We start from the raw sequence: 23539 nt of genomic DNA on the forward strand, positions 1-23539 counted from the left end.
GCTGCATCTTTGCTTTTCTTGGACCCGTGCTCACAACTGCGCTCCCAGGGACTCTTTCACAATTGCTGCCACCTGGCACGTGCTGCCAGACTTTTTTGGCTGCTGCGCAGACCTCCAACATTGCAGGCATGCACAGAACATACATCTTCCTAGGGCTGGGGGATTTTTTGGAAGTATTTTTCTGTGTTCAGCTGAAAGGGAAATAACGTGAAACCTGCAAGTTATTCACAGTGGGGAACAGCAGACCTGCGGCCACACGTACGTTGTGTAAGCCTGAAACTGCAGCTGCTGCTGATGTCAGTGGGCTCTGGGGAACGCGTGGTGACAGGGTTTCCGTCTGCAGCAGCTCTGCTCATCAACCCACACCAAGCACTGACTGCTCCTGCTCAGCCTGAGCTGCAGCCCTTTCTGCTGGCTTGGATCAGGCCCTGGGAGCTAACTGGTGTCTCAGCTTACCTGTTAACTTCATGGTGCTGCACTGCAGGGTGGAAAACGAACCTGACAGTGCCTGTTGGACCTGAAGAAATAGTACATCTGAGGAAGATGAAAGCTTGGAAAGAAACTCTCAGCTTCCACATCCAACAGATACTTTAAACCCTACAGGAGAAAGTTCCACTTAATTTGAGGCTTAGCAAGCACCAGCCCTGCCAGCTCATACGTCCCATTGCAAGCCCAACTACTATGCTGCACAGCACATAGCAGAGTACTCCATGTCTTGCACGAGTACCTACTTGTGCTAATAGACCAGTTAAACAAATTCCGATGGTGACTCCAAGACTTGTCCTAGGCTAAGACGACAGCAAGCAAGGGGTGAAGCAATGATAACACTCTTCCCTGCCACTGACAGAAGGTGCAGAAGTGCTCCTCCGAATGTGCTCTTCTCCCTACCTCACACATAGAGTGACAAAAGAGGAATGCATGCTCCTTCTCTTGCCCATTTTCAGTGTTTTGAAGATCTGAGGTGCTAGGGAATGAAGGAAAAATGTTGCGGTATCTAGAATAGACACAGAAGTTTGCAGGGTCATGGATCTGCTCATACAGTGTCATACAGTATGTAAAAATGTCCTTAATGTTAGGAATACACAAGGGTTGAGGAAAGGGGACTGATGATTTTCGTTCATAGGCATGAATCCTAATCCCAAAGCGATGCCAGCCTGTGCAGCTGTACTTGTCATGACTTCAGGGCTTTGTCCAGTGGGGTCCTGAGCCCCTCCAAGGACACAGACTGCCCCCACGGCCTCCCCACGCAGCCTGTCCCCGTGGTCGTTTCACTGTCCTTGGAGTAAAAAGGCTGCAGTTCCACATGTCTTAAAGCTTACAGTGATTTTTTTGGCTCCTTGAGCAAAGCATATAGAAGTCTTTGGGAGCTCAATAAACAGAAGGGCATCCAGTGGGTTGTGTAAGCAAGTAAAACTGACTTCAGTGGTAAGTCTGACCTGCTTGGAAATCCCGTTAGAGAGAGCAAGTTCTTTATGTGCCCCGTCCTGGTCTGCTTCTGAGTGAGCAACTGAACAGAAGTGAAAACTTTGCTCCACTGTTCATACGAATTCAGAAAGGCAGCTACAAGTTGCACTGGGAAAGAAGTTACTTTTTTTTTTTCCCCTTGCCATAATTGTAGAAAACAAGGAGGTCCAGAGGTGGGTTACACAGAGAGCAAGTTCCCTCTGTGGAGGTGCACTGCAGTTGCTGAACTGAATCACTGTTGTTACTGCCATGCACAGGAGTCTAACCCTCCTTAACGTCCTTCCTACCAGCCACCTCCTCCAATTTTTCATCTCTTCCTGTCTTTTACTGCTGTTCCAAAGTCCTGCTCATACTGTGAGGTCACATTGGTTCAGCTGCATTTCTTGATCTTGGCTGCCAGAAGCTGTTCTGTTCCCTCTTTGCTTTCCACATCACTTCGCAAATGATGATTAACTGTAATGTTCTTCTTAAAAAAAAAAGAAGAGGCTGATGAGGCAGGTGTGGCACCTCAAAATCAGGCATACAATTAAAACAAATTAATTGTCTTCCAGAAAAATGTAACATGGAGTAGCGTTCATGAAAAGGAAACAACCCTCTAAATCATGGCTGGACAAAAATCTAAGTCTCTTAATAGACTAACCAGGTGTGATGATTTTTCTGGGTTCTTACTTAAAGAGGTAATATAACTCAGGCTTAAAATACCTCTATTTGTTCAGGCTCGGAGTACAATACCCTTTTATATACGTAGTTTCAAACTGCCAAGCTTAATGCTTCTGCTGTTGGGTGATATTTTGCCATTTGCTTGCAGAGTCTGAACAATGAAAAGTAATCTTGATTGTACTCTGTACTATTTTAAATATTCTCATAAAATTGTGAGAATACCTTTATTTTATTTTGGACATTTCAATTTGGGGAATATTCAGCTTGATGAAACAAAAGGGGGGCTGGTTTCAGACCTTTCAAATTGGACACCCTGAAACTCCTACAATAAAAGAATTACTCTCTCTGAAGTACTTCTCTCTTCAGTTGCCACCATGGCAGCAAGCTAGCAAAGCCCTCTCCTTCTCCCCTCCCTGAACAACCGACCAGGATTTCCACCAAAGTTCTGCTCTAGAGGGAGATTCTTGGTGCCTTTCTGAAGGGATCTGTGTTATTAGGTGTTGGCAGCTATAAAAGTAGGATAAGCTGACTGCAGCAGATCCTGCCTGTTCAGACCCTTCCCTGGAGGTTACCAGCTGTGCTTCAGGATGTCTGAATATGATGTGTTGTCATTTCTGAACTGCTGCAGGTTGCACTCCAGTTTGCTAAAAGACCCTGAAATTACCCATGGTTTAATAAAGTTGAAGGTAAATTGCCGTTATTCAAGAGGTGATCTTTGAACCATCTTCGCTTGTTCAGAAGAGAGATGGGAGAGCAGCACACACTCTCCTGAGATTCCGGCATCCCAATTTATATGCCTCCATGCTGCTGACAGGTCACTCAAGAGTGCTGCTAAAATGCCACGTAAATACAACCGTCACAGCTACAGGAAGAAGCATTCTTGGTTTTGCTTCCTCACTTTATTTTTTAGGACATGATACCCATAACTTTTACCTTCTGTTTCCCATACTGAAATATTCCCCAGCACTGATTTTTTTTTTTTTTTCTCTGCAGCGGGCCTAGTCTGTTGAGAGGGTTATGTAGGCTGGGAAGGGAAACCCTGCTGAGACATTTGGTGGCCTCCCTCTAGTGGCTGTTACTGGGAAATAAAAATAGGGCTGTAATGAAGTGAACCTCAAGGTTAAGTATGTGTCTTAATCATCAAATTAAGATGAAAGGAAGTAAACTTGAGAAGAAGGCTTATGCTGTATCAAAATATGTCACAAAATTACTGAGTTATTGCCAAAGCTCAGTTACAGCTCTTTCAGTTCTGAAAATATTTATCTTGCTATTTTCTTCCCCGCTTGCCATCTCTCCCTCTGTGTCCTTACATGTGATGATCTAAGGACACTTGTGGGCCAAAATCTGCATGTACAGATGGGTTTGTTTTTTTTCCCAGCTCTATTAGTTGGACAAGTAAGATAAATACACAAACCCTTCATTTTCCGGAAATGAAGAATGGCTCTTGTGCCTGAGAGTCAATCTGATTTTTCCAACTACTCCCACTGGTGCAGTAGAAGATGCTGTTTTCTCTTACATACCTTGTCCCAACAGACATCCAAAGAGCAGGTAAGATCTAGGGAGTGCAGTATCTTTCTTCCATTTTCAGTACTTTCCCATCAGTTCTCTGCTGTAAATATCAATACCTGACAAAACAGTATCTCTATGTACAGCCATCAGTTGTGTTCCTGCTTCTAAGATCTTGCTGACTGTGAGTCGTTACCTTTTTTGCTTACCAACGTGCACGCTTGTCTTTTAGATGCGAGAAATGCCAGGGATGCATGAGTCTCTATATGTTTTTGTAGAAAAAGGTAGCAATGACAGTAGCAGACGAAAATTGGGGCTGGAAAACAGCCCATTAAAAATGGCAAAAGTGCACAGCTTCTCCGGCTGCAAGAGGACCTTTACCCTGGTGTCTCTTTTTGGGTTTCTCATGCTTCAGCCTCCAGGTGCTAAGTGAAAGGTGAGGTTTCCAGGCAGTGTGAGACAAGCTAACCTGAGCTGCATCTACAGAACATTCTGAAGAAACCCGCCTCATGAGTTTATGCTTCCGGCACAGCAGAAATTAAGATTGCTGATTATGTTCTCTTGACCACTTTTATTGAGGTTGTAGCCTGGGGCTTTGCTAGCTAAAAATACCAGCTGGGTTCCACTTGAACCTCGCTCTGGGACAAGGTTCTCTGCCGATGTCTCAGCTCCAGGCACTCCACAGTCAGGGGGTATGTTCTGAGCTCAAACTTATTTGCAAACATACAGGTAGAGTTAAAAAGCCACTTGAGGTCACCTGTTCCATATACACAAATACCTCTGACATAATGACCTGCCAAAAGAAAAAGAAAAAAAAGCAATGTCAGAATCAAGGATCCCAATTGTTCTTTTTGAGAAGTTTTGTCTGCAAAGCCACTATAAATAATCTCCTACACCACAAACATGTGAAAAGACCTACTGGATGTGCAATAAGAATAAGTATGAACAATGGGATGAAATGAAGAAAGTTATTTCAGAATAAAGAATGAGCAAAATAAGGAGATAGCTCAGAAAAGAAGTGTTACTACTTGAGACTCTTTCTCAGACAAGGCTGAAACATGGCAAAGGGGAATTTCCGTCTGTCAGTGAAAAGAAACTGATACTTTTACTCATACAAGATTTTCCACTAAATAATTATTGTTGATATTGGGGTTATTTCACTGGTTCCAATGTAGTTGTTATGCTGGCATGAAACTCCTGTAATTGAAGCTGACTGAAATTCTCAGAATTTTTCTCCTCAACACAAACAACTATGTTATGGATTAAGAATTCTTGAAATAAAATTTGTATCGTTAGCATTTTGTCATTCTGTTTGTTGTCCCACTTGGCTATGTCAGAAGTAATAGCAGTACACAACGTACAGACCAGTGACTGAAAAATTACGTGTGGCGTACATGCTACTGCTAATGTCATGTCATGAAGTAATGTAACATAAGAAAACTCAAAGCTCAACCATCATCGTCGACTCGCAGCTCCTTAGGTTCCTCATCAGCTGGGGCCCTGGCAGGCATCAGTGCCCAACTGAGAGCTGGGATTTGTCCAGGTTCACGCAGGACACCTGCCCTGCACACTGCTGCTGGCTCTAGCACATCTGCATCCCAGCGTGGGACATACACCTGGGCTACTCCCACCCACCCGCGAGAAAATTTCCCAACGTCTTCAAGGAAATAGTCAGCTAACTCATGTGAGCCCTAAGCACTGCCAAATATCCCCCTTTCCAAGGCTGATACATTCTATAAAATTCCTGATGAAGAAGCAACTGTTCCAGCTTTCTCATTGTTTATGTGGCTACTGTAATTCACGTACGGGCTATGAAGGAGATGACTCCTTTTTAATGTCTTCTCTCCAACTAAGCCCTGTCTAAAGACTGTCTCACATTATGGTTGGAGGCTGTAGGAGTACAGGAACAACAGTCAAGTGTTTTTTACAATATCATCAGGAAGAAGAAATGGAGAAAAATGTAGACATTACCATGACAACCTCCATGGCTCGCCTCCATATCACTCCACTTCACTGCTTTCAGGTCACCTTCCCATGATGCGTTGGGCATGGAGCCTGGGACATCTGCAATTAGATAACAGAAAATCAAGTCATTAGTTCTTTTCATAGCTATGTGTTCAGGATTGTGTCCACTCTCTGGGACCTTTCTCCACAGAACTGGGATGAAATACCTAGAAATATGCATCAACAGATGCCTGGCTGCTAACCTTGTTGTGAAGTTTCTTCATGGAAAGCAGCTTGCATGATGTAGACAAGATGTCAGCCCAAGAGACTTAAACATTTCACTTGAGAAATAAAATCCCTCTTTTGTAACAGTCTCACTAGTATGATACTGCATGCATGTACAATCGCTCGTGTCACCTTCCCCTCTAAGGGGGCTATTTGAACACTGGGCCACCGACACACAATACCTTCACAAGAATTTGGTGGTAAATAATGTCTTCTTTTAAAAAAAAAAAAGAAAACAGACTGTCAAAACAAAATCAAGCATGATATAACTGGATGAAGCTGTTGAAAGTCAGTTATAATCCATAATGTTATATGATAATATATGTAATTCTAGGCAGATCACAGGACTTGTTTAGGAGATAAACTGGTAAGAGGCCCTCTCCTCATCAGTAAGAGATCAAGTCCTGCTATAACCTGTCAAAAATCCATTTTAAGTAATTAAAATGCTAAACATTCAGTGATTGGTATTTGCTGAAGAGTAAACAGGCAACGTGAATGCAATGTGTAGACAACTGCTGTGAGTCAAGGGAATTTCAGTATCTTCAGCGCAAGATGGTAACTATAACAGACCTTTGCCATAGGATGAAGTCTTTGCCTTTGAAAGCAAGGGCTGATCAGGTCGGTACAGCTAGGGAAACCTCCATGCCTGATCTGTGCTGCAGTATCGTCTTCAACTCAGTGAAAGACGTTTATTGAAGTACTTCCTAAAACTGTCTGCAGAATACAGAGAGAAAAAAAAAAACAAAAAAACAAAGGTATAAAGTAATAAAAGCTTTCTATGAACTCATCCTTTTCAGCAAATTTTATCTTTCTTATTGGCTCAATCAGTTGTTGGAGAAAAAAAAAACAATGATCCAGACTGTGTAACCAACGCATGATGTACAAACCATTTTGCTGAGAAAAGTTGGAAAAGCCCCAGTATTGCACTGCAGCACAAACACCTGCTTGGAAGAAGCTAACCATCTTTTCTTCTTTCCTGCCTAGCAAGCAATGACCAGTGCTGTACCTGAACTATCAAACGGCAGAGCAGGCAAGGTGTGGGGAGCCGACGTGTAATGCCAGTTGACATTATTTCTGCTTTCTCCTAATGAAGCTGAGAGCAAAGGGAAAGCCTGGCTTGCTCAAATGCAAAGAATTACTGCAGTGTTACCGCAGATGAGTACCTGGGACTCCAGCTTTTTAACAAATGCAGCAGAAGAGCCAGCACTGCCTGGTGGCAGTGACTGGGGAGGTGGAGATTTGTACCAACCCAGCCGCTCTCTGCAGAAGGAGGTGACGGGGGAAGCTGGGGCACGGCCGCTCCATGCTGCTCATGCACTGCTGAAGCTCAGCCCCTGCCCCAGAGTCCCCTGTAGCGGATAGCCCTCCTCGCTAGCAAAACTCTGAGATTTTTGTCAGTCTTGGTTGTACACACAGGGGGTGGGGAGTCCGAGAGTGACGCCGGTAAAGTACTATCACTTTTAATAAATTTTAATAACCCCTGAAAATAATCTAATCGTAGCTGAAGCAAAAGTTAAGCTGTTTTACTAGCTAAATATTTTCAAGTTGTTTTCTTCTAGATTTTTAATAGAGGTATTTAAAACTTGCTATTCTTACTCCCTCCTGTTTTCCTTTTAAAGGAAACAATTATATGAGTGGAAGGGAGGGAACCATGCAGCTTTTTGGGAAAACATCTTGGTAACTTTTTTATTATTATCTGTCATTTCTACTGACTCGGTGTACTGAAAAGACAGCAATTTTCCTCCATGTACAATGAAATGAGAACAAAGCCTTTTAGACCTTTTACAAAATGCATAATAGCACTGCTTTGGAGTTGTGGGACCTGTGCAAAGACAGGGAACCTAAGCCCTTCAGAGATGGTTTTAACTATAATAGAAGAGACATTTTAATCTCAAATTCTGACCTTTCTTTTTTCTATTTGCTTGCTTTGCTCTGTGTTTTTAAGGATAGCTTGTTCCTGGTAAGTAAGGATGGTTGTTTGTAAATACTGTGTCATGACTTTTATATCAGATGCAAAGAGACTCTATTACCCAGCAGAACCACCGTAGCACTTTGCCATAAACAGAGATGTGTGGCAGCTATGTTGGGCCATTATGAAATAAAATAACATGCCAAAAAGTGTGGTTTTGTCCTAGGGGAAATTCAGAAAATATTACTCATTCGCGGAAAACACTAACCTAAAGATAAGACTTTATAGAAGACAAAAAGAGGCAGTGATGTTAAAGGATAAAGACTTCAAATGGCCTGGGACGTGCATTATCATCCCAAATTAAAAATCTGTTCACAACAGATGGCACTAAATATGGTGTGTGGAAAGACTTGGAAAATGCTGACACGGTGGGAAAGCAGAAAGATGATGGACAAAACAGGAATGACCCCCAGACATCCACAAAAACACTGGAAGGCACTGCCTTCCAGGAATACAAAACTACTGACTTCACATTATTCACCAACTCCCAAACTGAGTAAACTAGGCATTTTTGTAAGTTAATTAAAGAGTGGGTGAAAATGTAGCTCAGCACTAGAAAAAAAAAGTGGATTTACCACATTCTCTTTAAATATTTGTTTGAGCAACTGATTTCAGATTCAGAAGCTGTTCTGGGGTCCTGTTCTTATAAATACAGTTTGTCTGAACAGTGGTCCTGATCATGAAAGTTACTATAAACTTCAGCATGGGTTCCTCACTCTACTTTTGTCCAGCTGTCGTCTCCCACTCCACCAAAGTTAGCCAAGTTTTGTCCCCGTAAACAAGGAGAGGGAAGAGCCGCCCAAGAGCGCTATGGTGGCCACCAGCAGCCTAACCGCACACCATCACCACATGGGCCATTCTGCCAGCCTCAGACTACCCCTGGCTTGTCCAGCACCTCCCTGGCTGTCCCATGCCAAGAGAACACAAATGCGAGGCTGACCCGTGAAACGCATCACCGTAAGCCACCTCCCACACCTGGGAAAGGCAGGCTCGCCACCACCCACATCTGGCCCAGCACCCCAGGGTGTTCCCTGCGCCTGCCGCCGTCATGGTGGGCTTCTAGACAGAGCCCCCAGGGTGGTGCTGGCAGTGCTGGAGGCAAGGGGATGCGTGCCCCGTGGGCTGACCCTGCCTTCTGGTGGTGGCCACCGCACTTGCAACCCTCCTAGCTGCATGAGAATCCTGCTTGTTGACACAGGGCTTCTCTCCCAGGTTCATCCAATCTATTTTAGTCCCTTCCAGGTTCTACAACGGTAAATTAGGTTTGTTTGGTGGTTTTTTTTCTAACTTTTGTCATCTTCCAGAACTACAATAGGGAGAAATCAAGGAGTTAAGCTATCAACCTTAGGAGGACGGAGAGAAGCTGATGAGTGAATGTGGATAGGTTGGAAACAGTCACCTCTTAACCCGGTACAGCAACAAGAATTTGTCTGACCAGGCTCATAAGACAGCATGCAAGAACAATTTATTCTGAAATTTTGGTTTATCTGTTTTCTTGTTTGTCCTGCGAGACAAGTTCTCCCATCTGTCCATGGGAGGGAAGCAGTAGGTAAAGATATGGAGGAATCATCAGAAGAAGAGATTTTCTTTCAAGATGTGATTGAAACAATGGCAAAAAAAAAAACTCACCATCCCTCCTTAAATAGGTACAAAGGCTCAATTTTGTATTTTGCCACCATACATTTTCAGTGGGGTATGTGAATGCAAAAATGTGTGTGTGGAGGGGTGAGGCATTAACTAAAATAAACTCAAGATTTTCAGGCTTTAAAGCAGACCTCAGAACCTGGAGAGAAGGAAATAAAACTCAAGGAAAAAGTGGCTTATTTAAAACTACTTCTTTCAAGACAGCTATCTGAATTAAGGCAACGCATGCCATCTCCTTGAGCTGTCAGGCTGTTGACAGTCATAAGAGAACTAAACTACACCTCCCATGTCGAATCATCCTATGGATAATAAGGAAAGGGTTTCAGTTGTAGTAGCTTCATTTGATGATATATTTTGAAGGAGTTTTTTCTGAGCTGTTATTGACCCATAAACTAACTCTAGTGTCTTTGGCAGGGTTGCAGTCCTGCATCAGAGGAGCTGAACTCTACAGGGCTGTTCAGGAAACACCTGCTTCCCGGAGCAGGAGTGAGCTGGATCTATCAGGACACGCTCGGTGACGAGGACAGACAAAGAGAGAGACGCTCTGCAGGAACTGCCAGTGCCCACCTCGGCACCCATTCAAGCATGGCTCTTCCAGCTTCCACCCCAACTGCCCAGGCGGGTGCTGGCGTCAGGGTTTGTCTCTCAACACGTGTAATGCAGCTTTAGGTGTGGTCAGATGAATCCGCTTGTAGGTGAAAAGAGGGGATAGCATCAGGCAACGTCAAGAAAAGTCTCTGTTACTGCAGCCAGACTGAAGTTTATGGTTACATGCATGAGTTGTGACAGATGTTACCTGATACCAGAATTTAGAAAGAAAAACATTATTCCTTAAATTACTCTGATTCTGTTCTTCAAGGAGTTGTGCTGTTTGAAGCCTATTACACCAACGTCTGATAGTTGTGAAGATAACGGAGAATCAAGCGATGGACTGCAAGTCCATTTGTTAGCTGTAACTTTTCAAAAAGACTTCTTGAAGACATACTCCTCCTTGTCCCATCATCACTAAGTAGTGTTTTAGTGTGAGGCAAACAATTGGTTGTGAGGCAAAGTATTGCTCCTATTGAAAGCAGTACTTAAATTCCAATGACTGTGGACTGCACAGACTGAACTCTATTTTACATTATATCTTCTTGGATTAACTATAATATCTGAAAGGCAGACAGAGTACAAGAGTAATTTTTCAGGAAATTCTGCCATTATGAAGGTGTGTTTGTGGTTGCTGTGACTGCATTGCCACACCTTCCCTTAAGCAGGTATTGCAAAAAGAGGTATTGATGATGAGATTACAACAGCTTTGTGGGAGTGAGACTCAATAACAGTCACAGGAAAATCCCTATTTTTTTTAGTAGCTTATTCCTATGAAAAGTTCTTGCTCAATCAGGAAGTCTCATCAAAATAATGGAGAATAGGAACAAAAGAACAAGGATTAGTAATAATGCAGACATAGGTACCAAATACTTTTTTTTCCAGAACAAGGAAAAGGAACAATTTTAGCAGGCAGAACAGAAATGCAGTGGTACGTATTAACATAATGCATGTGTTGCAGAGAAGGTTGTTCCAAGAGCCTGTCTACAAACAGCAGTGGGATGGAGAGTTACCAAAGTAGTTATGAATTACTAAGGTGCTGTAGTGAGAAGTTCAACGCAGGCTAAAACGTTGGGGAGGGGGGGAAACCAAACCAGGTCTGTTTGAACAAGCAACTAGCCCTATAAAATCTGAAAAATAAGGAATTGGCCAATGATGTGATTGATTTATGTGCTAGCAATGCTACTCAGAATTTTCCAGTATCTCTCTTGAGATACTTCTTGTGTCTCAGACCCACATCCAAGGCATGTGAATGAGCTGTTCCTGGAGAGCCACCAGCTCTCATTTGGATGAGAAGATACTGCTTCAGATAAACTGCAGTGAAATTTTAACAAGGACAACTCCCATCTTGAGAGCCAACTATCTTGACTCACAGCATTTCCCGCCACATGCTTGTCATTAGCTGAGACATACTGTGTGCCAACTCTCTTCCTTATTTTCTGTCTACCATTCAGCTCCAAACCGAGGCATTACCATCAGGATGGAGCAGATACACTTTCAAAGTTTGGGGGTGGTTTAACACTCCACTTGCAAACAAAACTATCCATCATTTTGATTCCTTTGAGATAACTGACAAAATGAATGAATATGAGGGCAACCTTTATCCTGCTCAGAGAGAGATGAGGGGATTCTGAATCTTTGCACTTAGATAGACACAGTACACAACTGTGTCAAAACCACTTACAATTATAGGAGACACACAGCTGGGTGAATTCTTGGAAAAACAGGCACAAGCCAGAATGCAAAATCATCTTCCATGGATGGGTTCCCAATTTCCATGTTGGATCAGCAGCCACAGGAGAAAGAACCTCACTCAAAGAGGTGAGAGTGCTCATGTCCCCAAGTGCATGTGCTTGATGGGAAGCTGCTGGAGGCCCTGTGGTTCTGTGATCTGCCCACTGAGCTCAGAGAGTGGTCTGAGTCCCAGCCTTGCACAGCACACTGTGGGCCGCCTTTCTGGTAAGCAACTACTTCGTGTTCACACCGATGCAAAAGTTTGCCTAGTTTTGCAGCAGGCAGTGATGGCATGCTGTGTACTCGGCATCCCTTTCAGGCTGGCGCAAGAGCAAAAGTGACACGGTGCTCTTTTTTTTCCACCACTTCTCTGGGACACATGGCTGGTCCCCATTCTGTAGTGTTCTTGCAGAAACCAGGAATAAAAGTGCCTTGGCACATTCCCTGAAAACCCCCAGCTTCCCTGACACCAAGTGACTGCCCAGCATCACTCATGATCTCTGTGGAGGGACGTGCATGACCAAGGCACATCCCAGACACAGGACCGTAGTATCTGTGGGTGGCCGGATGAATTTTGTGCTGGCCAGAATGAGAGCAGGGAAGAGAGGTGCATGACTGTGGCTAACGGCCAGCATGGCTGCTTACCTGCTTCTCTTTTCCTAGAGAAAGGAACCACAAGTTAGAGTCTCTTCGTGGAAGCTTAGAAGGGCTGCTCTATCATGGCAGGATACATCTGCAGCCTTGCTCAGTTGCTGGAACATAACTGAGCGCTCGTACATGGCAGAGAATGAGCGGGTGATTTCTGTAATAGCCAGTTGCCACATGCAAACTTTCTCTTGCAGCTCATAGCCTGAGGGGATTGCAAAGCATTTAACAGCTTTTGTCACGGGACTGGCAGTACTCATTGCATCTGTGCAAAACTGCGACCAATGCCCTGGACCAGTGATCCCCTGGTAGCCTGGTGTGTCCCCACTCTCCCTGCCATACTTGCATCTGAGTAGGACACATTGGCACAGGGACTGGGGTGTGGCAGAAAAAGCAATATGCCTGGTTGTGAGAACTCTTGCAGGGTTTTTAGCGATATGCAGGAACAAGGATCCTGGATGAGTGCCAGACCTGCGATCTGCTGCACTTACCGTGAAATAAGGAAAGCAATAGAAAAGGGGAACATTGAAAAACAAATGAGAGCTGAACAAAGAAGTTCAGCACGGGAGAAACAGCAAAAGATGGAGAGCAAGGAAAGAATATTAAGGCAAGAGAAATGTTATAGAGATAAAGAAGGAGCAACCAGACTGGCATGTTGCTCTCCAACTTGCAGTCTGTGCCCAGACTGGCATGCTGCCCACCTGGGCACACCTTCTGCAGGCAGGGCTGCCACCTGTCCCTTCCCCAGGAGAAGGGTCCAGGTGCTTCCTGCAGCCTGAGGTCTGCACTGCAGCCTCTCCCTTCAGCATGCCAGGGAGGCATTGGCTATCACTGGGGTAGCTGGTGCAGACCCCTCAGCCAGAGCTGCAGCCTTGGCCCACCGTTCTGTTTTGAGGGCCAGGTAGGACAAATGCACTTGGCCAGTGCCCAGATGCTGGGTTGTGTGTGCCTCAGGTCACCGTCCCACCTGGTGGAATCTGTGGAATTATCTGAGTAATAAAACTAGTGTTCAATAGGAGGGAAAGGACCTCAGAAGCACACTTCTGCTCCCACCTAAAACGCTATCATCATTTTGCCCCTTTCTGCCTTCTTCTGTGAATGGGAAGTGATAGCACTGATCTCCCTTGTAAAGCATGCTGGTGTCTCTGAATGAGACGTGCTGCTATTACTTCTCCTGACCTTTATTTTCCCACTTGAACAATGTGGAAGTTACTAGTAGACCAACGTATGTGTATGTCAATGTACATATCGATGTGTGCCCTGAGGGATTATCACCTGGGACCGCCCATATCCCAGGTCATCCCTATGCTGTGACCCCATAGCGTGAAAGTGGGAACGGGACTTCGGCTTGGAAGAGGATTGGGTAAGGCTGCCCTGAAGGACTCAGTAGCATGGACTGTGGATACACATCTCCATGGGGACCAGAACCTGCTTTATGCTCTATGTGAGCAGAGAGGTGGCCCAGTGGCTATGCTGCTGGTCTGGGGCACGGCCACTAACCTGCACAGTGGTGGTGTGTGCTTCTTGTGCAAGCTGGGAGAAGTCATTTTGGGTCAGTCATTTCAAACCTACATACTTTGCAAATACTTTCCCTTGATTTCCCCATGCTTCTCTTCCTTATCTGAAAAGTGACTTTCAGGAATTTTCTGTCACACAGGAGTCACATGGGAGATAAGTGGCCAGAGACAAATACTAAAGATAAGTTAAGACTGTTATTTGAAAACTGAATGGAAACTGAAGTTCTCTAGGCCTTAGGGAGCTTAAAAAAAATTATTGGTCTTCACTGCATGGCTCTGGGTAATAAGCATGCTATTTTAACATTTGGGGACCAAATAGTTGTCTTTATTTTTTTTTTAATCTGAACTGAGATTATCATAGCTGTCTGAAATTGCAAATACCTGGTTTAGTTTTTTTTTCACAATATGCTGTACATCCAAAGTGGTCCTTAAATGATCTCTTTGTTTGCTTGAAGGCCTCCAACTATTCATGTGCATGAAAAGCTAAAAGGAAGTAGCTTGGCCAAACTTGAACAGGAGGTTTTTGTTAGAGCCAGGAACCAAGTCCCAGGCTAACACCACATGCACTGAGAGGGACGACTTCTCACCCCAGAGTTGCTTAGACCTCTGGCTCTGACTCATACATTCAGGTGAGACATTCCATGCTATGATGAAAAGCTTGGATTCAAAATCTTGGACAAGAGCAGCCCTCAGTCCTGAGTACATCTGTCAGAGCTGCATGGCCACTTTTGTCACCCTAGAGCGATGGCAGGGAATAAAGGAAGAGGAAGGAAACATATCTGCTCTGGAAATGATTCATCTTTTTCAGACTCCTCTTTCTGATGCAAAGAGAACAAGCACAAACATATGTTACGATGATGCGCAACACTGGAAAGCATGCAGTGACAATCATGGAAATAAACAACAAAATACGCGGCCTACGTAAGCTACACAGTGCCCTACAACAGATGGCGGGGAGATTGTGGAGAGCATATCTTCTGATTGTGGAGAGCATATCTGGCCCCACATTTATTGCTTCTGAGGCAATGGACTATAACAAGATGACAGCAACCAGCTTCCTGGAAAAGTCAGCGTCCATTCCTCATATCCCTGTTTGGCCTGTTGTGAAGCTCAGCCTGTTGTGTCAGGAGCAGTAAATTCCTACCAGGTGCTTCTAAAAGCAATGTGCATGGAGAGAAGCCCTGTGCATCTTCTGACCCTTTCCCAGTTGTATGAATGAGGCAAAACTGATTGTAAGTACATAAAGTAAAGATGAAAATACTGTTTCTGATTCTGTTTCTTTGGCCAAATCCTTGACTCTGTACAACGGAGTTTAGGCAGTAGTTATGAGTACATGGGTTTTTTGCAGGTATTACAGGAGAGCTGGTGTGTGTGCCCACAGAAAAGCATGTGAAGACTAGAAGCAGATTCTAGCCTGAGCTCAGATTTCCTGGCTCTGTAGTAATAGATAGAGAGGGAGGAATTGACTTCTATTTGTGGAAAAATAAAATTCCCCCAGCAAAATGAACATCTTGTAGAAAACACCTTCACTACAATACCTACATAGCTTACATATTTTAATCTTTATTCCTTCCTTTTTCTTAATCTCAGTTTTCACAGGTCAAAGGCTTAAATCAGCTGAAATGTTCAAGGATTTCCATTTGAACTTAGATCTCCTGGGCTTCCTCCTGCTCAGACGCAGAACAGTAATGCACATCCTGCAAGGCGCATCTCACCCTCAATGGTCAGAAAGGACAAGTAAGCTTATTTTATAGATCAGCCTTTCATATCATTTATAATCTGATTACATTTTTCATCTAGGCTTTGTCAAAATCAGCCTCAGGTGTGTGGGCATGTGCGTATCTATATAAAAGAGAAGTGAAGGTGTACTCACTCGGGATCCTGTTGAGTGTCACCCAGAAGTGCTCGTCGGGACTGTAGGTGTCCTCGGACCAGGCCAGCAGATCAATGGCTCGCTGGTCCCGCAGCACAAACTCCACGAAGGGTCGGGTGATGGCCACATACGCGGAGCCGAAGTAGATGGTCATGTTGTGTGGTGGGGGCGCCTTGCGCACGAATGTCCTCAGCATGAAAGAAAAGAAAGAGTATAGTTGCTCCCTGTGCACGTATTGGGTGCGTGTGGTAATGCGGGGGGGTGGCAGCACCCCAGGGGTGATGTTCTTCCCCCCAAGGCCCTTCAGCAGCTGGACGATCTCCCGGTTGGTCTTCAAGGGGAACTCCTGGCCACAGGTGTTGAGCAGGTAGCGCCAGGGCATGGCCGAGGCCAGCAGGTCTCTCATGCAGTGGAGGTCTGCCCGCAGGCGGGAGACACCACCATAGACCACTCGCTCTGTCTGGGAGGCAAAGAAGACATTAGGGAAGCAGCTCACCAGCCGCTGCACAGCCTGCCAGAAAGGGGTCGGTGCCTTGGCGTCCACATGGATGCAGTAGACATTTTGGGGCATGTACACTGCCCTGAAGAGCCGCTCAAAGGTCTCAAACTCTTTGTGCAGGGTCATTACATAGGCAACAGGGAAGGTAGCTTCCTCGGCCGAGAGAGTGCGGGTGATGTAGTGGTTCTGAGTGACGTACTCCGTGCAACTGGTTTCTCTGAATGACGTTTTTAAAGTGTTTTCTTTCAGAAAGGGTGCCTTATCTTCAATAAGTGCTTTACAGGCTTCTGCTAAAGTTGAAGTCACTGAGAAGTTCAGCCTCCTAAGAGATTTTTGTGCATGCAAATGAACACCATAGAAGACAAATGGAAGTGAAACACTGAGAGTCAGGACAACGAGGAAGCAATATCTGAGCGTATTCATTTTTGCTCAGAAAAAGAGTCTCACTTGAAATATTGCAGAGAGATCAGAGACCACAAACAGCTTGTTTTGCTGGCTGCGCTTGCTCCCTGCTGGAGAACACATGCATCCGTCTGATGCATAGTATGCAGCTGCTGTCCTTACTTTCAATATTGATAGTATCGTGGTCATCATTGATGTGGAAACAGCATAAGTAGAAGTCAACTTGCAGATGGAAGCTGCTCCACAAGACCCTGAAGATTAAACAGACACATTGTATAATTACTGGCTTGGCAATGAGTAGCTGGCACAATATCCCTTAATTCAATTTCTGGGTATGTTCTTAACTGCTACATCGCCACTCTCCCTGCGTGTATCATGTAGCTGTAAAACTTCCTGTGCATGCACCCTGTGACAGGAAAATCTCATATGTACCTCTTGTATCATTCTGTTTGTTTACTTATGTCCTGGTTTTGGCTGGGATGGAGCTAATTTTCTTCCCAGTAGTTGCTGTGTTTTGGATTCAGTATGGGATTTGGCATGTGAAGAACGTTGATAGCACACTGATGTTATTAGTTGCTGCTAAAGAGACAAGGACTTCTTCAGCTTCCCAGGTTTCACTCATGTGCAAATGCAAGAAGCTGGGAGGAATATAGCTGGTACAGTTGACCCAAACTAGCCAAAGAAAGTATTCCATGCCGTAGGCATCATACTCAGTATATACAGGGGGGTTGGCCAGTGGGCAGCCCTCTTGCTCTTTCTCTTGCTGCTGCTCAGCATCATTCCAGAATCACTTTCAGTTTCATTCCATGATGACTGCTTGGGACAGGCTGAGAAATTGCACATCATTCATTTTGTTTAATTATCCCTTATATTTTATTATTACTATCATCTCCCTTTGCCGTCCTAGTAAATTGTTGTCGTGGTTTAGCCCTAGTCACCACAGAGTTGCTCACTCGCCCTCCCCCTTCCCAGCAGGATGGGGAAGAGAAGTGGGGAAAAAAAGGAAAACTCATGACCTGAGATGACAAATAACTAGAATAGCAAAGGAAAATTACAATGATAACAAAATATAGGGATACTAAAATATACAAAATGAAGAATGCATGTGAAGAATCACCACGTGACGTCCCAATGACGATACAGCCTATCTTGAGTAATGATCATGGAAACGAAACCAAGCAGCAAGCAAAGGAGCGAGAGAAAGTGAGCAATACCCTCCCATTAACCCCCACTTATATACCAAGCATGACTTTTATGGCATGGAATACTCTCTGGCTAGTTTGAGTCAATTATTGTGGCTGTACCCCTCCCAGCTTCCTGCACATTGGCGAAACCTGGGAAGCTGGAAAGTGTCCTTGGTCTCTTTAGCAACAACTCATAACATCAGTGTGTTTATCAACATTCTTCACATACTAAATCCAAAACACAGTGGCTACTGGGAGGAAAATTAGCTCCATCCCAGCCGAAACCAAGACAACTGTCTTCATCTCAACTCACGAGTTTTCCTTTCTTACCAATTCTCTCCCCATTCCACTGCAAAGGGGGAGTATGAGTGGCTGCACGGTACTGAATTGCTGACTGGGGTTAAACAATAACAACTTATAGGAATTTTTTTTTGAAGCACCCAAGTGTTTCAGTCACTGCTTCCTCAGAATTATGAAAGACTTGTTCAGCACACAGTACTACCATGTAAGGCCATGTTCTGGTTTTGTTTAGTGAGGGGGGGCCTAAGGTGGTAGCTTCTGTAGGAAACTGCTAGAAGTTGCTCCCCTTTGTTCAGTGGACTCGGCCGGGCCTAGGGCAGACCTGCTGCTGGCCAAGGCCGAGCTGATTGGTAGCAGAATGTCCTGTGATAATGCCTCTGTGATAACGTATTTAAGAAGGGGAAAAGAGGAAAAAAAGAAGAAGATGTGAAGCAGCTGAGCGGGGCCAGAGAGGGGGAGGTGCGAGCCTTGTGGCCCTTGCAGGCCTCAGCCTCTGGCCTCCCGCCGGGCGGCCGACTGGGCCCAACTCGGCCCGGCCTGGCTGCAAGAAGTGGAGAGGAGATGAGAAGTGAATAAGATGTAAAAAGAATCCTGAGAGGCGTCTGTCAGCCTATTGCGAGGAACGGCTGCAGACGCCAAGGTCAGTGAAGAAGGAGGGGGAGGAGTAATGCGGCTCCTGGACAAGATTCCCCTGCAGCCTGTGGTGACGACCATGGTGGAGCAGGTTGTTCCCCTGCAGCCCATGGAGGTCCATGGAGGGGCAGAGATTCACCTGCAGCCTGTGGAGGACCCCACGCAAGAGCAGGTGGAGGCCTGAAGGAGGCTGTGGCCTGTGGAGGGCCCGCTGGGACAGCTGTTCTGGAGGGACTGCACCCCATGGAAGAGATGACCCACGCCAGAGCAGTTTCATGAAGGACTGTGGCCCATGGGAGGGACCCCACAACAGAGCAGGGGAGGAATGCAAGGAGTTCTTCCCCCGATGATGAAGCAGCGGCAAGAAACAACGCGTGATGAACTGACTGCAACCCCCAGTCCCTCTTCCTCCCTGTGCCACTCGGGGGGGGAAGGTAGTAGAGATAATGTTAAGCCCTGGAAGAGGGAGGGGTGGGGGAAGGTTATCTTGTTCCCTGTCTCATTCTCCTGCTAGTTTTAGAAATAAATGAATAGTTTTTCCCAAGTTGAGTCTGTTTTGCCCGTGACGGTAACTTTAAGGAATTTCTCCCCATCCTTATCTCAAACCTTGAGCTTTTTTTCCTTATATCATCTCCCCCTGTTCTCTCGGAGGGTGGGGGGAGCGGGAGAGAGACTGCGTAGTCTGGTCGCGATCAGGGCTGAACTACGACAGGCCATCAACACTACACATGTAAGAAGCAGGAGAGTCTTTTTCCCTCTGCATAGTTATATCAGCTTTTTGCAGCAATTTTTTCTTAATTTGTAAATCTGAAATCTGACACATGGTTTCTGCTAAGTGTCACGGATGAATTTTGATGACCTTTGGGCTTACATCCATCACAAGGAACTGGGTCAGCAAAACTTGCTATTTAAACTACTTAAGCTAACCTTAGGCTTTCTAAGGAGACATTCTTGTTTCTAAGAGCCATGCGTGCATTTGGTACAACAACTTATTTATGCAATGAGAGCTTCTGGCATGGCTCTGGCTAAAGTGACATACTTGGTAACTCTCCTTCTTCCAACTCGAAGTCTATTCCTGTGGATCTGCTGCCATGAGACAGCAGGTTTGAAGTATATAAACTTTCTCCAGCATGATGTAATTTTGCTCCAACATGAAGTAATGCTGAGGCAATATCAGATGATCTAAGATTGCATCAATAAATGTTTTGACTGGGCAGTCCAGCATGCCACAAAAGCAGAAATACCATCACCTACCTTCCAGCTCATCCAGACAAGCCACCTCAGGTGCTGGCAGGTCCCTCCCAGAAGCTGCACTTTCCTCCTGTCCTGGCCCCAACACTCTCTGGGAGCCTCCGTTTAAACAGATTGAGGACTACAAGCAGCAGCTTCAACCCTTCAGGTACAGCCACAAGCTGTAGTGAGGAGAGGAGCAGTGAAGAAAATTTATAAGGACTTGTTGCTAGATAGTCCCCCAAGAATGTCAGCAGGGACAGGTTGGGACACTGGAGATCCAGTGCAGCCTTCTTCATGGACACCTGTGCCTTTGGAGGGAGGATGAATCTGGCAGAGTCAAGGGGCTGGAACAGAGGTGTGCAAAGTCCCAGGGAGTAAAGGAGACTCGCCTGATGCTGCTGAGAAGTCATCTGGAAAATGCTGCCACAGCCCAACAGTAGAGCTTGTTAAAAAGGGATTCAGAGGTGAGCAGATGCTGAGCTGAGACCACTGTCCAAGTCCAGCAAAGAAATATTCAGCAGACACCACCGTGAAGGGAAAGTATGTCCCAGCTCAATGACTGGTGAATGCTGTCCTTGAGGTGCCCAGATGTGCCTAGAGCACCTCAAACGACTGCTGCTTCCTAATTTGATTGTTACAGTGAATTACATCCAAGAGTGTGCGACACTCAACCACCTGACGTCTCAGTAGTGCAGACTGCCATCACCACAGATGATGATAAAGCCAGCAGCCTCTCGCTCTCCTCTGCACACTCCATAGACCATTTTGTTCAATGTCTTCCCACCTGCTCACCGGGCCAGCTGGCTGCAAGAACGTTTCTTCCCCTGTGCCATCCATGTTCTTAAGATGAGACCTCCATCTAGCTGGAGTTAGGAAAATGTGTAAGGAGGAAAACCGAGGGCAGGTGCCAGCATTCCTGCAGGAACCAGGATTTCCTTTGGGAAGTCTCAGCTAGGGGCAGAGAGCACAGGTGGCTTTTCCAAAATATCAAAGGCTGAGATCCTCCAAGGCATTTAGATGCCTTTGAAACTGTCTGCCCAGATGCTTTATAAACTCTGTTTTAGGCACTTGTGTAACCTACTACACAGCTAGGAAGACTTTCAAGAACTTTATGTATATCTATATATTTATATGTGTGTGTGTATATATATGGAGACTGTTTTCTCTCAGGTGTTCAAGTTTGCATTATTACTGTGGTCCGTAGCAAACAAGTAAACTACATGCACAAAACAAGAGATAGCCCTGCTCATCATAGGAGCAAAATACTTGGTGTGTTTTGTTGGTTTTTTTTCTTCCACAGACATTGCTGCAACACCCTTACAGCAGTCCAGACTAACTGTGATCTTTTGGTACTACCTAGCCTTCAGGGAAAGAAGGCTGCATGCTTGGTCCTATTTCTTAATCCCAGTGCCTCGAGATTCTCTGACACAGTATTTAAAAACCTGAAAGCACACATACAAATGATTGCTGTGGAAAATCAGGCTCTCAAAACCTTTGGGTTTTGGGGGATTTTTTTTAACAGTGCTGCCTTGTGCTGGTCTTTGTGAAATAAGATCCCTGCCTTGGATTACAGGAAGAAATCACACACACACAAAAAATAAATTAAAAAAAAAAAAGGCAAGGAAACAAAGAAATGGAGTGTACTAATTATATGAGCCATCTCAGAGGAAAAATTCTTGGGTATTGATGAGTTGTAGATTTTGTAGACTCATCTGAAGTTCAGATGCAGGGAAAAGTGAACTCTAGATGTAAATCTGAACCACATTATGGCAAAGGCCAGCAAAAAAAAGCAGCAACATGGTAGGAGAACTCGTGATGCCCATGGCTTCTGTTTTGGTTTGTACTGGAACTCAGCATATTTTGGGTGCAAAATCAGACTTATTGCACAAAAGATAAGAGAAGATCAAATTTACCATGTTAAACATCAAATTTAGCTTGCTATTCAACATGGGCTGCATAAGAGGGGTCTGTGCTGGTGGAACTAAAACTGCTGCTGACTGAGACTTGCAGTGCAGCTGCTTTTCACTGTTCCCTGGCTGGACCTGCATTGTAGCAATCCTCCTTTTAGTACAAGAGGAGCTTTTGGTGTGGCTCCTGCAATGGAAACACACTTCCAGGTAGGATTAGTGGTTGAAATCAGACTTCCCTGCAGATGAATGGGAACAGACCTTTCCAGACAACGAGGATGTTGTCTTAGGAATATAGTTAGCACTCAGTAAACTGCTCCTGGCTTTAATCAATATAGGTAATTGGTTTCAGCTAATTTGGCAGCCAATTAAAGATGCACAGACTTTGCACATCACTTCCGAGTTCCTCTTTGGCCTCGGTCAGTAGTGACAAAACTTTACACGTTTTGTGTCTATTTGGAGTCACTTGGCATTTTCTATTCTTTGTTAGGACAAAACCATCTGCATCATGACATTCCTTTTTGTGACCCTTGCATGCAAAGTTGTCAGTTTGAATTGGCACCATTGTTAAAAGCACAGCAAGGCCATTGTATGCTAACAATTTTTCCTCGGTGTGGTTTTTCAGGTTAGGAACTTCAGGTAGCCACAGTCGGCTGTTTTGTGCCCGAGTAAAGGACCTTCTCTTCCCGCACACCTTCATGCACCAACATGAATCTGCCTTGGTCTTGCACTACTCTGGGATGCTATGCAATGTGCACGGTCTCCCCAAAACTCCTCCTGGAGCAACCCTACCTGGACGAAGCCTTCTCTAACACATGCCTCACCTGAGCTGGAAGGTGTATACACACTGTATAACACAAGGAAAGAGAAAGCAGTCTTAGCAAAAGAGCATTTAAAGTTTATTCCTGTCTCTTCCTTTCTGCTCTCCTTTTTTTTGTCCTGTTCAGAGCAGTCCCTGCCATTCCTGCACTTGCCAGCCAGCCGTAATCTGGCTATTGGACGAGAAGAAAATACAAGCCTACCTGAAACAGGAGCTTCCAAGCAGATGCACTGACACCGGACAGTCACAACGCAGCAGCACTCGCAGCAAACGGGAGGGGAAGTGAAATGGCACATCGAGGCAAACGCTAGCTCAGCTCACATGGTCCAGTAAAATCGATGAGTTAATCTAATCGTACGCAGTCACTGAGCACATCTGTTTGCACAGACAGCAGGGGACAGGCGATACACCATCCCATTCACTTCTGTCTTGCTGTGCTCTCAAGATGCAGATGCAGACCTCTTGCGCTGTGGGAACTTCACTGCTTGTCTGTATTTGCGGTAGACTTTTAGATATGAAGGTTTCAGGAATAGATAAGCCACCTTGTCTCTAGCAGAGCATATTTTGCAAGTCAGACTTGCTATTGGTCCAAAGTGGAGCACTCTGCTTCTCCCTTCTCAAATTAATTTCCAACGGCGACATGTACTCACCCCTGTGCAAGCTACTCCTCATCAGCTGCTCAGGAGCAACAGCACGGCATTCGCTTCCCTGCTCGTTTATCCTCCTACACAG

General features: G+C 45.1%; 1 protein-coding gene across 1 annotated transcript; it reads right to left on the reverse strand.

The window, feature by feature from the left end:
- Nucleotides 1-4232: 4232 nt before the first annotated feature.
- GCNT2 (glucosaminyl (N-acetyl) transferase 2 (I blood group)) lies at nucleotides 4233-16751 on the reverse strand. Its single transcript, XM_010125569.2, has 3 exons — nucleotides 15830-16751; nucleotides 5602-5694; nucleotides 4233-4423 (listed from the first exon to the last, which is right to left on the reverse strand). The coding sequence occupies exons 1-3, from the start codon at nucleotides 16749-16751 to the stop codon at nucleotides 4233-4235; spliced, it is 1206 nt and encodes a 401-aa protein (XP_010123871.2).
- Nucleotides 16752-23539: the final 6788 nt, after the last annotated feature.

Source organism: Chlamydotis macqueenii, chromosome 2 (genome assembly GCF_036417535.1).
Source record: "Chlamydotis macqueenii isolate bChlMac1 chromosome 2, bChlMac1.mat, whole genome shotgun sequence".
Taxonomy (NCBI): domain Eukaryota; kingdom Metazoa; phylum Chordata; class Aves; order Otidiformes; family Otididae; genus Chlamydotis; species Chlamydotis macqueenii.